The sequence below is a fragment of the Acomys minous genome (genome assembly GCF_964271855.1).
Source record: "Acomys minous genome assembly, chromosome: 19".
Taxonomy (NCBI): Eukaryota; Metazoa; Chordata; class Mammalia; order Rodentia; family Muridae; genus Acomys; species Acomys minous.
Window position 1 is genome coordinate 41,022,327 of NC_140499.1, and position 17,948 is coordinate 41,040,274.

General features: G+C 41.4%; 1 protein-coding gene across 5 annotated transcripts in view; it reads left to right on the top strand.

Moving 5' to 3' along the window:
- The window catches only part of LEKR1 (leucine, glutamate and lysine rich 1), a 158,542-nt gene that overhangs the window by 61,010 nt on the left and 79,584 nt on the right, over nt 1-17,948 (top strand). For all 5 annotated transcript variants that reach the window (XM_084768792.1, XM_084768793.1, XM_084768796.1 and 2 more), the window contains one exon: nt 10,659-10,844. In XM_084768792.1, coding sequence (XP_084624918.1) covers nt 10,659-10,844 — 186 coding nt within the window. The remainder of the gene's footprint in view (nt 1-10,658; nt 10,845-17,948) is intronic.

Consider the following 17,948-nt stretch of genomic DNA (forward strand, 5'->3'; position numbering starts at 1 on the left):
CTGTTTCTCTAGCCCACTTCATACTCTTCTGAGGAAACAAAATGGAACCCGTCTCCATACTGTACCACCCACAATGTTAGTACACAAACTAGAAATATGTAAAAATGTGGTCCACATATCCCCCCCTCACTGTGCTCTGCAGACATCGCATCTTTTTATGAATGGCAGGCTTCTGGCCATCCCTTGTGGGCCAGGCTCTCTGGGTCTTGTTTCCAGTGTCATGTGCTCACTGGTGAACACACATTCTGTCATATTGTGGTCATTCTTAAAATACTTTTGATTTCTATTTTATAATCTTCAGACAGTGACCTTTGGTGTTACTATTATAACTGCTTTAGGAAATTATGAACCACACCCGTGTAAGAGGTGCACTTAGGTTTAACATATTTTCTGTGTTCTGACTGCTCCCAAAACAGCCATTCCCATGTCTCCCACTCTCTTTTGGGCCTTCCTAAAACAGAAGTACCAACATTCGGCCAGTTAAAAACCCCATAGTGAATGTAAGTGCTGGAGAAAATGAAAGGTCAAGAGCTATGATGATTAGGCTTAGTGAGGAAGTCAAAAGTCAGTAGGTGAAAATGTAGGCCTCTGGAACCGGCACCATCTTCCAAGTTGTGAAAGCAAAGAAAATCTTGAGGGAAATGAGGAGTCCTACTTCATGAACATGCAGAAGATAAGAAGAGCAGCTTTATTACTAATTTATTACCGATAAAGATTTCACCCACAACACTCTCCGAAGTTAAAGCTTAATTTAGAGCATGTCCCTGACTGAATTCATGAAGGCTGAGAGAAATGAGAAACTACAGAAACTACCTTAAATTAGTTCAGGAGGTTTGAGGAAAAGAAATGCCTTAATAAGATAAGTGTGCAAGACAAAGCAACAAATTCTGAGTTAGAAGCAACATCAAATTATCCAGAACTTCTCATTAAGATAATTGATGAAGATGGCCTCATGAAACAACATTGGGGCATGGGGGGCGGGGACAGTTTCTAGTTCATCATCCCTTGAACTCGCTAATGGCGGCCTTGAGCTTATACGTCTTTCCTGGTGCACCGACCATCACACTTGGTCTTTCATATGGACGCCACTTAGGGCTTTTCATAGCCAGAGAAGTTATCACCCAGCCTCAGAGGACATGCTGGCTCTCTTGTTGGCACCGGGAAAGGCTGACTTGACATGGAAGCCCCTTTTCATCTGGCATTCTCAAATCCTGGGACTCTTTGAGACTCCTATGAGATTTACCCTGCCTGTTCAATATAAATGGAACAGCGAAGCCTGGACGACAGCACATCTGTTTACAGAAACGGTCCCCTGACCTCGTAAAGCCTCCTGTTGATAAGTGTTGTCAATACAGTGAGCTCGGCCTGGTGGGGCATACTTCCTCCTCCAACTTGCGGATAACTTTGTTCAAGGAATCCAAGGCTATCTTGGGTGGCATGCTGAGATCCAGTCTCAAAGAAAAGCAAATCCTTTCAAAATATAACTTCACCCAAGAACTCTGGAGTTTAATGAGATTAGTGATATTTTCATACTTGTTAACTGGTACCAGCCACTTGACAGTCCATGGATCAGGGATCTTTACTCAAGTCTTACTATCTGTACACTTTATGAATTTATCATGGTCAAGGACAGTGGTTTCTCTGACTTCTCTGGACATAGTAAATCGAAAACCTCTGGAAGTGATTCTCAACTGTAGATGTCATTAAGATTAAATGCTATTATTAGTGTTCACCACATAGACTGCATTAAGAACATTCATGATTCATGTCAAAATATCAATATTAACAAGAATTTAGAAGAAATTGATTGTAACCAGCACGGCTTTGATGGCTCAGTACATTGGTGGAAGAAACAGTGGTAGACAATGTAGAAATAGCAGTTGACTTAGTTTCCTTTCTGTTGCTGTTGCTGTAATAAACCCTGTGACCAAAGCAACTTGGAGAGGAAAGGCCTCGTTTCATTTGATGGCTTACAGCCTCTTATCAAGGGAAGGAACTCAAGGCAGGAACCCCATGCTGGGAGGGGCCTTGGTGCTGCTGCTGTAAGCAATCCCAATAAAACTCATAGTTCATCGGTTTGAACTTTGGTGGTATCCGTACTTTGGTCTGCTATAGGCTCCCTGTCTGGACTGAGAAGAGTGTGTGTAATATCTCCGCTTAAGTCTGGTCACACAACAACCACTGAAACTTGGTGAAAGAAAACGGCCGAGTTAAAAACACAGTCAGCTGCTTCCTTACAAGAGACAAGGTCAACAAATAAACTCATTAAGCCGGATCTCCTCTGGCCTCAGTGACCATCTACCTGAACAAGCTACCCTGGGGGGAGGAGTGAGACCTCAGTGGCTCCCTTCACACCCAGCAGACCTGCAGCGTCAGCAGTCAAGGTGGAGTGCAGCAGTGTGAGGAGGCCAGCAGAAAAGGAATCAGCCGCTTCTTCACCACATCCCAGAGCTTTGTGGGACACCAAGACTGCCTAGTGAACTGTTTCTGGTAGACACAGCTCCAAGAGGATCCTGTTTGAGAAAGAGCAATCTAGGAAAGTGACTTTTCAACTCAACACAGCTGTGTCAGTGATTGACTTCATAAGTATTCTTTTCATTTTTTGTTTTCTGTTTACGTCATCTCCAGTCTTGCACATATGTCTCATGGTAGGTTTGCTTTTGTTTGTTTATTGTTCAGTTAGTTTTGGGGATTATTCTGTATGTTTCCTTGAGGAAACCAAGAAATTAAAAATGTTCCTAGAGTTAAATAAAAACAACATAGCAAAACCTAAAGGACACAGTGAAAGCAGGTCTAAGAGGGAAGTTTATATGTATAATATATTTTAAAACCAAAGAGAGTTCAGGTAAGTAATGATCCATCTTAAGGCCTTGGACACAAACCAGAAGTACTAGGTGGGGAGAAATTATAAAGACAAGAGGAGAAATGAATGAAATAGAAGTAAAAAACAATGGAGGAATTGATGAATTAAGGAGTTGAGCTAGGTGTGGTGGGACATGGCACATCTCTATGAGTTTGAAGCCAACCTGGTCTATGTAGTGAGTTCCTGGCCAGCCAAGAACACATAGTGAGACCCTGTCTAATAAACAAACAACAACAACAAAAAAACCCCACAAAACAAAAGAAGATAAATAACATAGACAATTCTTTAGCTTAGTTAAGTAAGAGAAAGAGAGAAAAAAACCACCCAAATTAGTAAAACAATAAAATTAGAAGTGAAAAGTGAGACATTTGGACAAAAAGCAATGAAATTCAGGATCATAAGGACATACTTCAAAAACATATATTCCACTAAGTTGGAAAAATTGGAAAGAAATTAATGATTTTATAGGTGTGTCTGGGATATCAAAATTAAATCAAGAAGAAATCAGTTACTTAAATAGAACTATACAAAAACAATATTATTGAAGCAAATTTAAAAACATTTAAAAAGTCTTCCAACTTTTAAAAAATGCTTAGGTTCAGATGGATTCCCTATAGAATTCTACCAACCCCTTAAACAGGGCAAAAACCACCATGTCTCAAGTTCCATAAAATAGAAGAAACATTGAAAATAAGTCAGTGTTACTTAATACCAAAAGAAATAAAGATACATATACAACAAATCTCCTGATACTACAAAAACCAATCTCCCTCATGAACATAGACTTTTTAAAAATTCTCAACAAAATCTTGCAACCTAAACACAGCAGCACCTGAAAAAAAAGAGATCAAGGTGGCCTCCTTCCAGAAATGCAGGGACCGTCACTAAACACTAAACACAAACCAGTAAATGTAACCCAGGTAAACCCAAGGCAGAAACCACAGGGTCATTTCACTAGATGCAGAAACAGCCTCTGACAAAATCTTTTCACGACGAAAGTACTGGAGATAATAAGGATTGGGGAACACAGCAACATAACAGAGAACATACCTGAAAGGCTGCGTGTGTCAGTGCTATAGCCAACATTGTGCTTTAAGGGGGACAACTTGAAACATTCTCATTAAAACCAGGAACAAGAGAGTGCCGCCACTTTTCCCACTCCCACACCACGTAATGCTCAGTCCTAGAGCAATAAGATAAGTGAAGGAGGTGCAATAGATACAAATGGAAAAGCCACAGAACCCTTACTTTCAGATGACATAACTCTATCCAGAAGAGACTCTAAAGGTGTCTCCAGGAAACTCCTATAACTGAGCAACACTTCCAGCAAAGTGGCAGGATGCCAAATTGACATACAGAAATCAATAGCCTTTCTATAGACCAATTACAAACACACTGAAACAGAAAGGGTAAGGACCACATGCACAGTAGAGTAATAACACCTTGGATTAAATCTAAGCAAGGAAGACATTATTTCTGATGGAAAGAGAAAAAATAATTACTATAAAAGAGCAAAGATCGATAAAGTCCAGGATGAAGAACACCTGCTCATGAAAGGATGCCATTAAAAATAAGTACCATATCTGGGCATGATGGCGCACGCCTTTAATCCCAGCTCTCGGGAGGCAGAGGCAGGCGGATGGATGTGAGTTCAAGGGCAGCCTGGTCTGCAAAGCGAGTCCTGGACAGCCAAGACTACACAGAGAACCTTGTCTTGAAAAAACAAACAAACAGCAAACAAGCAAACAAACGAAAAGTCTGATAGAAGCTGTCCTAGAGGAAAGCATTTCAGGCTCATGAAGGGGCGCTGGCTACTGCCCTCCTAGTTCTAGAGATCGATGTTTCAGTTTGCGTGGACCTCCTCCAATAGACCTTTGCAGAGTGTCTTAAAGCCTTCCGCATCTAAACTTCTCTGTCCTTTGTTTCATACTAAGTAATATGTGTCACTACTGGGAGTATTCTTGTCCATTTATTGATTTCTGTTGTCTATGGTCTATCCTCTCTAGCTATAGTTTCTTTGAGAAAAAGAACGAGGCTTTCTTCCAAAGCTGGGGCATAGAAATGCACTCACAAGGACAGCATACTCAGTTCTCAAACAGGAGGGGAGTGCATACAACACATGGGTGTGTGCAGGAGAGAGCTTGCTCACTACTGTCAGCATGATCCCAGCCTCAGGGCACAGGTGTGTCAACTGGGACAAGCAGGTGCAAAACTTGAAAGGTGCTGACACTGGGCTTTGTACAGCTGCTCTCAGCGCACTCAAGTGCAGCAGAGGTGCCAGTGGATACAGGAACGTAGGGATTCCACAGATTTGGGCTTTAGAAAGTAAACTGAGTAGGATATCCTCAAAGCCAAGAGAAGTGAAGCAGGAAAAAAAAATGTCAGTCTACTGTGCTGTCCAGCACTGTAGCCGCCAGTCACATGGGGCTATAGAGCACTTGAAATGTGGCTCTAGCCTCTTACTGAAATGTGACACTTTAGGCAATCGGAGTTAAGTACACCATTAAAATTAATTCCAAATCTTCAATAAAAAAATTAAATTACATATATAGTTTTGTAGTATATATTGCTTCAGTGGATGTTGCTGTCGAATTAGTAGTGAGGCGAAGTTTTCCACACTTTAAAAACTAAAAATTCTAGTTGATATTTACAAAATGATAGAGGTAATGTGAGTAAACTGTCGTAGAGGTGCTTTCATCTGTCATGTTTGTCTTAGTCCTTCCCTCCCTCCCTCCCTCCCTCCCTCCCTCTGTCCTTCTCTCCCTCCTTCCCTCCTTTTGTCTCCCTCAGCCCGTAGCCCAGGCAGTATTAAACCATGCCACCTGTATTTAAATGTTCATTACATTTTTGCTCATAATAGTTCCATAGAGACCTTTCTGCAGGTGAAGGTCAAATAGTGCTATATCCATTCTCTATAATCCAAGTCAGTAACAAAAAGGAAAGAACTGTTAATATGAGCAATAATTTGAATGCACATCAAAGAAAAATTTCCAGGTTTAAAAAAAAAAAAAGAAGCCCATTTCAGAATCTTTTCACAGTTCTCCTTTTTCACTGTTTGGAAATTTCGTAACTCCTAGTGTGTTTTGGTCAAATGTGCTCTCCCGTCCAGTCCTTCCCTATCCTCCTAACCACTTTCCTTTTCCAAAATCAGGTACATTTTTTTAAAGGCTGCTAAGTCCACTTAGTGCTGCTGTGTATGCATCGGCATGAGACCGTCTCCTGGAACATGGATAGCCTCATAGGATTCAAATCCCTACATAAAACTGACTCTCCCTCCCGCAGTGACCAGCAGTTGCCAACAGTTCCCCAGCGAGCGCGGGAGCTCACGAGCCGCTCTCCCCTTCATGCTGAGGTTTTGCTTGGCTTGATGTTGCATTTGAAGTCACAGCCACCGTGAGTTCATGTGTGCCAAGGCCCTGTTGTGTCTGGCAAATAGCTCTATAGCTCTCACATATTTTCAGCCCCCCGCCTTCTGTTATATTCCTGAGATTTTGGGGAGAGGGGATATGACAGAGGCGTCCCCCTTTAGAGCTGACCTCCGCAGTTTCTTATTTTCTGCATAATTGTCCAGTTTTCGGTCTCTGTATAAATCATCATCTATTGAAAAAAGCTCCTCTGATGAGGGTTGAGAGATGGCACCTAGGCCTCAGGAAGCAGTTTACTACTACCTCAGTTCAGCAGAGGAGTTCTTGTGTGTTCTTCGTTAGCGTGTTTGACCTGTTTTGGCTCTGTTAATGGTATAAGGTATGAATTCTGTCTTGTTATTGGGCCTAAATCCAATCAGAAAGTGGTTCAATCTCAAAATCTTTATTTATTGTTCCATTCCTAGAGCAGTCTTGACATAATATCACTATAGGTATAAGCGAAGAGGAGCAGTTATTGAGGACTAGCACTGGTGGGCTGTGAAGAGCAGGGATGAGCTTGTGATATATGATCCTGTATTTTGATTGTGGTAGGAAGGATATGAGGCTACTTGTCTGGGTTAAGCTTTTTTGTTTGTTTGTTTGTTGTTGTTGTTTTGTTTTGTTGTTTTGTCAGTTTGACACAACTAGAGAGTCACCTGGAAAGAAACCTCAGCTATGCAATTGCTCTCATTAGATTGGCCTGAAGCCATGTCAGTGGGGCCATTTTCTTGGTGGTTGGTTGATGTGGGATGGCCCAGCCCACTGCCCCAGGAGTTGTATGAGAAGCAGGGTGAGCAAGCCAGCAAACAGCATCCCTCAGGGACCTCTGCTTCAGTGACTGTCTCCAGATCTGTGTCTCAGTCCCTGCCCTGATTTACCCTTATGATAGACTGTAAACTGTTATCTGACATACGCCTTTTCCTTTCCCAGCTGCTTTTTGTTAGGGTGTTTATCACAGCAATGGAAAGCCAAGCCAGAGTGCTGTGCTTGTACTAAAACTGCATAGAACAAGCTCACACACACGAGTTTGTGCACAGCTGGTCACATCTAACTTGCTTCTCTGGGGAGCAGAGTGAAGGGGAAACGGAACCTCTACACATCTATTTATGACTTTCTGTAAGCCATTTATTTCAAAATAAAAAGGGTTTTAAAAATCAGTGTAGTGCTTTTTTTTTATTCCTTCATTTAATATACATAGTTTTTCAAGGCCTTTCCTATTATTGTAATAAAGTTAGCCTTATGTGAATTAATGGTCACACAGTGAGTGTAACACTGGAATTCCCTGAAAATAAAGTTATATACTTCTTATAATCTCATAATGACCCAATATAATTGTACATTCACTTGCCTAAACTCAGGGCTACAAAGAACAGAAATAAATCTTAATAAAGTAAATTAATTAGTACTTGCTCTAGCTAACGAATTTTGTTGGTGTTTAGTGTTAAGAATCAGACCCAGGGCTCACACCATATGTGTAGGCATATCCTGCCACCAAGCTGCAACTCCCCCTCCCTTCTCAAGAGAGGGTTTCTCTATGTAGCACTGGCTGTCCTGAAACACTCTCTGGAGACCAGGTTAGTCTTGAACTCAGAAAGATCCACCTGCCTCTGCCTCCCAAGTGTTGGGATTGAAGGTGTGCGCCACCACTGGCAACTGACTCTCTTGTCCTTTTAGAAATCAAGTAAAAAATGTTAGAGTTTGCAATTTTAATATAAATAAATAAATGAATGATGAAATTAAGAATGAAATAAGTATATTTGTTTGTATTACTAAAATGTCTTTTCTGGGGTGTGTATGTTGTACTTGTTAAACCTAGTCTGACGTTAACAGCATATCCAGCTCAAAATGAAAGCGAAGCACACACTCACCCAGCGTGTTCAGTACTGCTCCATTAGGAACCGGCTAGAAGCTTGTATGCATAAAACAGCTCCTGTTATGTCTTAAAGCATGACAGTGGAAGCTATAGGGCAATAAATTAAGATGCTATCTCTGGCCTAAGCTAGCCTATATTCTAAACTAAGTCCCATGCATATATGTGATCAATACAAAGTAAGTGTGCACGTTGGTGTGCAACACATGGGTTCACTCAGAAAAGGCCTCCGTGATGGAGTAGCATATGTGCTATGGCAGGGCAAATGTGAGAGGGTGGGATTGCTTCTCTAGTCTGAGCTGAAACAGAGAGCTCTCAAGCTGGGTACAGTCGTCAGTATAGGATGACCTGGTAGGGGGCATAATTCTGAACCCTCAGATTGACACACATAGGTGACAAGTGTGAAAGTATGGAACGGCAGCATGTAGGACTGTATGTCAACACCATCAGCAACTGATAGAGGAGCATTTAGTTCACCGTGGTGAAGCCAATTTGCCTTCACGGAGTTTAATTTCCTGACACCATGTTGGAAATGTTTTAGTTCCTGTTAGTTTGGAAATTTTGCTGTACTTTTCCATGAAGACATGGAAATAGGCTACACTTCACAAATAAACTTGTCTTGCACACTCTGCTTCTGAATGTCAGATAGAAAGTCACACTGACATTAGTTATTTTAGAGACAATGGCGTTCACTAACAGACTCAGCCAGCTGAGCCTAAGCAGAGTCACTTTGGCAAATGATAAATAGGTGGCAGCGTGTGTGCTCCACTCTGCAGTGTCATTCTGACTTACACATGGGCAGAAGACAGTACAGTGTGGGACAGTGCATTCAGCCATAGGAGGCAGCCTTCGAGGCTGTCCAGACTGCCCAGGGAGCGCTTTCATTCGTCTCACTTTGTTCAGCTGCATTGCTTTTTAAAGCTTTATGTTACTAGTGTGCTGGTCATGGCTCTCACAGAAACAGGCTCATAGTACACATTTTTACAAGCAGATTAGCTGTTCTCGGTGGTTGAAGTACCATATAATGTAACCGTTGGACCATAGTAGAAACATGCAATTGATCCCTGCCATTTATTTCTTTGGGTTTCCCATTTGAAAAGTTGAAAAGGAACTGAAAGAAAAAAATTGTCAGGGCCCCTTCTCGAGCCCCAGGGCAGGGGTTAATGCCACTTTTTTTTTCCTCCCAGACTTCCTTTTTACCCATTTAAAGAGCCTTTTCCTTCCTTTCTTTGGACCATATTCTCCTGCTCTTTCTCACTCATATTTTCAAGCCCCCTCCCTTCCTCCCTCCCTCCTCCCCTCTCTCTTACACACACACACACACACACACACACACACACACACACACACACACACACACCTTGCTCTCTCATCTCACTAGATCTCTATGTCCCCTCTTGCTGGCCTGGAACTTGCTATGCACACCAGCTTGGCCTTGAATTCACAAATATCTGTCTACTCTGCCCTCTCAAGTGCTGGAATAGAAATGTGCACCATCAGCCTGGCTGGACCACATTCTTACCTGTGCTCTGCTGTCATCATCTGATGCCTGTATTGCCTCTGCTCCCAGGTCTGTCCTGTGGATTTCCACTTTGATCTTTCCTTTGTGTTAGATGTGGTAGCCCCCAAGAACAACAAAGCAAGCCAACATGTTGAGGGTACCCCTGAACTTACCATACAACCTAGGCTAGCCAAGGTAATCTTTCCTAGAAAACTGTCCAGGTGGTCACATAGGCTACATCCTCATCAATATAATCAGTTGCAGTGGTACAAATGATATTTTTTATTGTGTGTTTGCTACCTTAGTGATGGCTTATGTTGGAGTGCTGAAGACATTGGTGAAGGGAAAACTTGATCATTTTTCTTATGGATCATGTGCTTTGTGCATTTCTTCAGGAACTTATATGAAATTAGCCCATTGAAATATAAGTAGAACTGTAAACGGCCACTTAAAAATTAAATTAGATGGAAGGGAGTAATGGCATTGAATTAGTACAGTGCATTCTGCTTTCACTCTAGGGGACAGAGTAGCATTAGAGTCATTAAAATATATTTGTTAAACATTACATACTTTCGGCCCACAAGATTGCCAGTTTTAGGTGTCCCATCCTTCTGATCTTTTCCATGCTTACCACCTAGAGTTAGGCAGTTTGCCATCTTAGAAACCCTACCCAACCAACTTAGGCTGTGCATTTAAATTTACTTTGTCATACAACTTAAACAAAATCCAGAGTACTCCACAGGTGTTATACTTTTCACAGTTCTATGAAAAATGTAAAAATAGCCTGTATTACTGTGTAGTATAATTTAAGGCTAAAAAAGGGTGCACCATTTGTCAGTCCAGCCCTTTTCCTTGTTTCTTTACAGAATTGCTAGTGAATGTAAATCTAACTTTTGACCAGATGTCGTATTCTCAGAAATGTCATCTTATCTTCACATATTAATTTTCTAAAGGGAAATCAGTTTTTAGAGTCATGTGATTTAATGGCTCCTGTTTGTAAACTTTGAATTTTCTTTACAGAGATACAAATGTTAAATAAAAGTCTGACAGTGACCCAGAGAAATAAGGTATGCCTGGAAGAGGAAATGAAAAATCTCAAATTGTTGTCGGATGCAGCCATACTGAAGTCTCAGCAGATGCAGGCGTCCAAACAACACGAAGTGAACCTGCAAGCCAGGTGCTACGAGCTGCAGAAGGAAGCTTTAGGTAAAGAGCTCCTTCTTGACGCCAGCAGCCAGCCGCACAGGAGCTGCCCACCTTGTCCTTGGTCCTAACAGTCCTGCGTTAACTAACTTGTCTTGCAGATATTCCTAGAAGTAAAGGTGTTCACTGTGCTTTCTCAGTGTTTGTGCTTGCCTGTACAATTTTGCAATTCAAACAGGCAGGACCAAATGGGCATATGAGAGGCCTTTCAAGTGCAAAGTAAGACTTCATCAAAACAAAGTGGAAGGTGCTTTGCTGTCTCGTTATCCCCAGGGGATTGTTGGTTTAGGGTACCAAAGGAAAACAGAGCATGTGCTGCTGCTGCGTAAGATGCATCACATTTTATTTTCATTTTTAAATGTTTTACTTCTAAAACTTTAGCAGTTCATGGAGAAAAGTGGTAAGGTTTTCAAAACGTTGTGTTGAGTATGTAACTTAATTGTAATATTCTTTAAAATGTTGTTGTGATAAAACACATGACCTTAAGCCTGGCGTAGTGACGCACACCTTTAATTCCAGCACTAGGGACGCACAGTGAATCACTGTGAGTTCCGGTCTAGCCTGGTCTACAAAGGGAGTCTAGGACAGTCAAGGCTACACAGAGAAACTCTGTCTTAAAAAACCAAACCAAACCAAACCAACAACAACAACAACAAAAAAACCCCACATGACCTTAAATGTACCATTTCAAGAGTTCCTTGCTGGGCATGATAGCGCAGGCTTTTAATCCCAGCACTGGAGAGGCAGAGGCAGGCAGATCACTGCAAGTTTGAGGCCAGCTTGATCTACAAAGTGAGTCTAGGACAGCCAAGGCTATACTGAGAAACCCTTTCTCGAAAAACAAAAACAAAAAACAAAATAAAGCAAAACAAAAGAATTCCTAATTATTCTGTTTAAAACTATATTTACATTTTCTGCAGTAGATGTGTGGAACTTTTTCACATTGTAAAACTGAAACAGTACAGCCGCTGAGCCTCTGTCCCCTTGAGCTCTAGGCAGCCACCTGTGTGCTTTGTTTGTAGGAGTTGACTTTTCTAACACTGCAAACATGAGAGGACTGGTGTGTGTGTGTGTGTGTGTGTGTGTGTGTGTGTGTGTGTGTGTGTGTGTGTGTGTTTGTGTGTGTTGGAGATTACTTAGCATAATACCATCTGTGTTTTCACAGGTGTGAGAATTCCCTTCAGTCCTAACTGGCAACAGTCATCCATTGTGTTTGTAGGGACTCTGGTTCTTCCTTCCTTCATCATCCAGTGGAGACTTGGGTTCTACCTCTTGCATGTGGGCTGTGGGCTGTGGGCTGTGGGGAGGGTGGTATGCAATTGTCTCTTTGAGCCCATGTTCTGGGTTCTCTGATAGATACCCAGAGGCAGCATGGTCAGTTGAGCAATCATGCTTCCCTAGGGAGCATGTGACATTCCTACCATAATGGTGTCAGGTTCCCATCTCTGCACGTTTAACATCATTTAATGTTTTGGATATTTACAGTCATTTGCTATCTTCCATAAGGTCTTTCATGTCCTTTGCCCATTTTAAAAATGTAGCTATTTTGTTTTGTTATTGTTGAATTATAGAAGTTGTACATATTAACAGCTTATCATGTATGTGGCTTTCCCATGACATAAGCTGCCTTCTCAAACCCATTTATTGCTTTCTTTGAGACCCAGACTTTTTCCAGATCAACTGGGTCCCCTTTCTGTGTTTTGTTCTTATTGCCCATGTGCTGAAATCATCACCAAATCCAGTATTCTAAAGCATTTTCTTTCCTTTGCTTTTAAAACATGAATCTTGAATCTTAGACAGTTTGGGGAATAATTCTAACAAATACATATTTCGACCTGAAAGTATTAAGAATTGTTTATCAGGATAATGATAAAAGAAGGATTTTAGAAAGATTGAACGGTGAGACAGTATGTTAAGATGGAATGATCACATTCTTGTGGGAATCCAGAGAGAGAAAGAGATGAGTATTGGAGGAGAGAAAAAGGAGACATACATTCAGTATCACCATAAAGTCAGAAAGATGTAAAATTTGATAAAAAATATTGTGATTTCATGTGTGTGGGAGATCATCTGTGTGCCACAGTGTGGAGGTCCAAGGATGCCTGACTTACTGGAGTTGGTTCTTCCTTCTACTCTCCTGGGGCTCAAGCTCATGGAACCTGGCTTCATAGCAGCTGCCTTTATACTCCGAGCTATCGTGCTAGTCTGATAAAAACGGCACTGTGTAACAGTGATTCATTATTTTTATCTTGTCTTTGAGTTACTTATTTAAAGATTACTTATTGAAGGCTCTCTTGGTAAAATTTTGTTTTGGTTTGTTCTGAAGCTGTCTTTGCCTCAGGCTGCCCACCTCCCCCGAGTGCTAGGATTCCAGATGTATGTTCATGTCCCAGCTTCTCTGAATCATTGTTTTTCAGAGCTGAGATTAACAATGGGGACTAGCACTCCCAGCCTTCTCTCTTTAAGTTTACAACACAGTTGGTATAATGCAAGTGTTAACAGACCATGGTATCACCGTGTCAGAAATATGTGCTGTGGTGTAACCAAATGGTGATCTTTTATTGTTTCTGATGAGTCTTGATTAAAACCTACACACTTTTTTGAGTTGGCTTTGTATCCAGCCACTTTGCTGAACAGGTCTACCAGCTGTAGGAATTCCTGGATGGAATTTTTGGGGTCACTTAGGTATACTATCATATCATCCATGAATAGTGATAGTTTGACTTCCTGTACAATTTTGATCCCCTTGATCCTCTTTAGTTGTCTTATTGCTCTAGCTAGGACTTCAAGTACTATATTAAAGAGATATGGAGAGAGTGGACAGCCTTGTCTTGTCCCTGATTTCAGTGAAATTGATTTAAGTTTCTCTCCATTTAGTTTGATATTGGCTATTGGCTTGCTGTATATTGCCTTTACTATTTTTAGGTATGTGCCTTGTATCCCTACCCTTTCCAGGACTTTTAACATGAATGGGTGTTGGATTTGGTCCAGTGATTTTTTGGCATCTAAAGAGATGATCGTGTGATTTTTTTCTTTCGGTTTGTTTATATGATGAATTATATTGATGGATTTCCATATATTAAACCACCCCTACGTGCCTAGGATGAAGCCTGCTTGGTCATGGTGAATGATATTTTTGATGTAATCTTGGATTTGGTTTGTATTTTATTGAGTTTGTGTGTGGTTTTTTTTTTCCCCCCGTTTTGTTTTGTTTTTTGTTTTTTGAGACAGGATTTCTCTGTGTTAGCCTTGGCTGTCCTGGACTCACTTCGTAGACCAGGCTGGCCTCAAAATCACAGCAATCTGCCTGCCTCTGCCTCCCAAGTGCTGGGCCTAAAGGCATGTGCCACCGTGCCCAGCTTCATTTGCCTATAGCTTTGAACCTTTGTTTACCAAGATGTGTGGCCTCAGGCAGGTTACTTGATCTTTCTATGCTTCATCATAGGAGTGAGAATGGGAGCAAAGTGATTAAAAAACAAAACAAGCTGGGATCCCTAGAGGCCTCTTCAGGGTGGTGGACGGTGGATTTTGAAGCCTGCACCCAGCTCAGCTCTGCTGGGTTCCCTGTCTGTATCCTAGTTATGTCAGACAGGAGAGGAGCAGGCTGAGAGTTCCAAGCTTCTGAGGTGTCCTACAGTCCTTTTTGGGATGACAGTGCTCTGCCTTTCTGCTCTGTGTTCCAGATGGGCTAGGCTGGCAAGCAGCTGAGGGGCCGCAAGAGATCTGAGCCCAAAGCTGCTCTCAGGATGGAAGCTAATGTGACCAGGGACCCAACTCAGCTCTTCCTGTATGCTCTGTGTCCCAGATGGGCCAGGCTGGTAAGCAGCTTGGGGGCTGAGAGAGATTAGAGCCCAAAGCTGCTCTGGTTCTCCACAGGTCTTCTCAAGATGGCAGGGCTCGGCCTATCTGCTCTGTGTGATTTGACTGGCTGCTCCAACTTCCTGTTGACTTTCTCCGAGTCATGACTCGAACCTGGAATTGTGAACCAAACAGACCCTTCCTTATTTACATTGTTTTTGCCATGGAATTTTGTCAAAACAACAGGAAACAAAACTAAAGCCACTTTGATGGCTGAACTTGGAAGAACGCTTTATTGGGTCGTGTTTTTAAGCAAATGAATTTCCCTGTTACATGCTGATGGACTTGGTAGGTAGATATAAGGGCAGTGAACATAGCCTGGATATATTGTGTGACATTATCCCCTGGGAGAAATGAATAAACACTACTCATCCTGAACAGGGAATAATCTGATGGCAGACCTAAGTGTAATCCAACTTGGTGAACCACTTTATTGGAGCTACATAAAGGAGTATGTGTGAGAGGTTACTTACAGGAGCAGGGATAACTCAAGGAAAGCTGTGTCAACAAAAGTCCATCCTGACATAGCTTATGACTCACAACAGCTGGAACCCTGGAGCTTTCTACATGACTTGCATGTAGCAGAACAGGACAAATGCTGTCATTTCCCCAGCTTCCCAATATCAACCTTGGGCATCCACATGTACACACACATGCATACATACATTCACATGTGCCCCACACACATGCATGTGTTTGAATATTGTACACACATTAAAAAAGGAAATTTAGGAACAATATATCTTATGACTTATTCCACAAAGCTAAAAGTCTCATAATTTAAAAAGAGAAGCATTGTCTTCTCATACAGGACAGGCCAAAAGATTCTGTAAGCAAATTCCACCAAACTTTCAAACAGAAAACCCTAACTTTACAAAACCCTTTTTCTCATGTTAAGAACTGAATGTAGGGCCCTACATTCTTAGTAAGCAAGTGAGCTAGGACTGAGATGTTGTAGTATGGTCTAGTGATTTGTATTTGTTAATTGCTTGCCCCCTGAGATTCTTTCTGTAGACTCTCATGTACCCCAAATATTGTCATTTAACCTTGCCTCTCTGTTTGACTAAGAAGGAAGCCCAATACCTGGGCAGGACGAGAGGAAGGTAGATGTGGCGAAGGTTCTTGGGCTTTGGGGACAGAGAGGATCTTGGGAAAGAGAGAAGCAGATGTGTCTGGAGGAGGAAGGACGAGGAGGATTATTGTGGGATAGAAAAGAGCCTCCTGGGTCTAAAGGAGGAACTCTGAAGTTCCACATAAAAAAGGTGACCCAGATGAACAACCTTAGCCAGTATTTTGGGATTATGGGTTGGAGGTAGCCCAAATAAAAATTATTAGAAGCAGATGGCATGGGATAGAGATTGAGAGATATTGGAAGATAGTTTAGGGGATTAATATCTGTCTTGCCTCAGGTGAAAATAAGGCATATGCTAAAATACAACAGGTGTCTATGTCTTTTTGATTGTGATAGCAGGTTAGATATTACCCCTGTACTAATTATAAGCTTAATAATAAACATTTATTAGGCCATGCCATTAAACTAACAGCAACATGAACTAAGTCTCCAACACCTACATAATATCTTTAAAACTTGAGTACATTTCTCAGTTCATTGTGCAAGGCTAAAATAACTCTGTTCTCAAAACCAGACAAAGGGATTAGAAGAAAGGAACACAATAAGCTTCTTTAGATTAGGAATATTGATGTAACAATTTTCATAAAATAAGAGTAAATCAAAACAACATTGGTTTTGCTGAGCACACAATCAATTCTTATAAGTTCCTTTGAAATATAAAATGCAGTCTTTCCAGATTTCCCCAAGCAAATGTTGTTGAAGCCAGGCTTTGTCCCAGTGGCCCCTTGCAACTGCTTGTGCTCACTGTGCCACCTATCCTGATAGTTTCTGACATCTACTGAGCACTAGCTATTTGCCCATCATGCACTAAGCATTGTCTGTTACTTCGTTTCAATCTCAAGTAGCTCCAGAGGTTGATTATCATCATTATGCTCTTGTTACTAGTGAAGAAATTCAGCATTAGTCAAGTTAAGTAATTTGTATTAAGTTACAAAGCTAGTAAGTAACAAAGATAGCCTGCGGCTTAACTGTGACAGAGACCAGATTAAAGGAATTAAATGTAGCATTTCATTTGATAGTTGTTCTATAACTGAAGCTGTATGTACAGTGCTGAATCCTCTTCCCAATGGAAATTGCTGTTTTAGAGTCTGGACATCATTTATTTGAGGGCTTTGGAGGGACTAGAAATGTAGACTGCTTATAAGAAGAGGTGCCACCATCTCTTAATGGGTTTCCACACAGAAAAGGGAATAAATCTTGTTTCTTCCTAACTACCTCAACTGTGAGCAGATGTTTAAGATTTTGGCAAACAGATTTCAGAATGTTCTTTCTACAGCTTTTTAATATTACCTTAAAAGAAACAAGCTGTATCTGGATGTATAAGTTTTCTGGTATGTTATGAAAGGTTTGAGGGGAAATTAGGAAACATTTTAAGCTTCTTCTTCTTCTTCTTCTTCTTCTTCTTCTTCTTCTCCTCCTCCTCCTCCTCCTCCTCCTCCTCCTCCTCCTCCTCCTCCTCCTCCTCCTCCTCCTTCTCCTCCTCCATCTCCTTCTTCTTCTTCCCCCCCCACCCCACCGCTAGTGATTTGTTATAAGAATGGACAGGTCATTTCTGAACTGAGTGTTTGAAGTTGTATTCAAATGAAGCTTTTACTTGGGACCTGAAATATGCCACCCCAGCATACGGCATTTTGATTTTATGAACTAGAAAAAGCAGGACTGTGGCAGCAAGTCTACCTAAGAGCTGCTCTGACATTCCTTCCAACAATGAAATTCCTCTCTCTTATAACGGATTATCTCCCTGACCTTGAACTGCCGCACTGGACGGTGGCCAGGGTGTAGAAGCTTGGACACTGCTGGAAGCAGGGGCTGATTCTGGCTGAGAGAGGTACATTAAAAAACACAGGATAAGAAGTACAAGAATAATTCTTTGGAACTTATCACACCAAACGCTAGTAATGCTGAAAATATAAGTTGTTGTGAGACTTTTTAAATGTATGAATAATAGATACTATTAGAAACTTCGATGTTTTGGAGCTCAGTTGCAACATTCCTCTCTCAAGGAACTATATCAAAGTTAATATTGTAAATAAGATCAAAGAAAAGCAAAGCAGTTAACGGACCAGTTTTCCATGTAATTTACACAACCCCAAAATGCAACAGACATTAGCATGGTG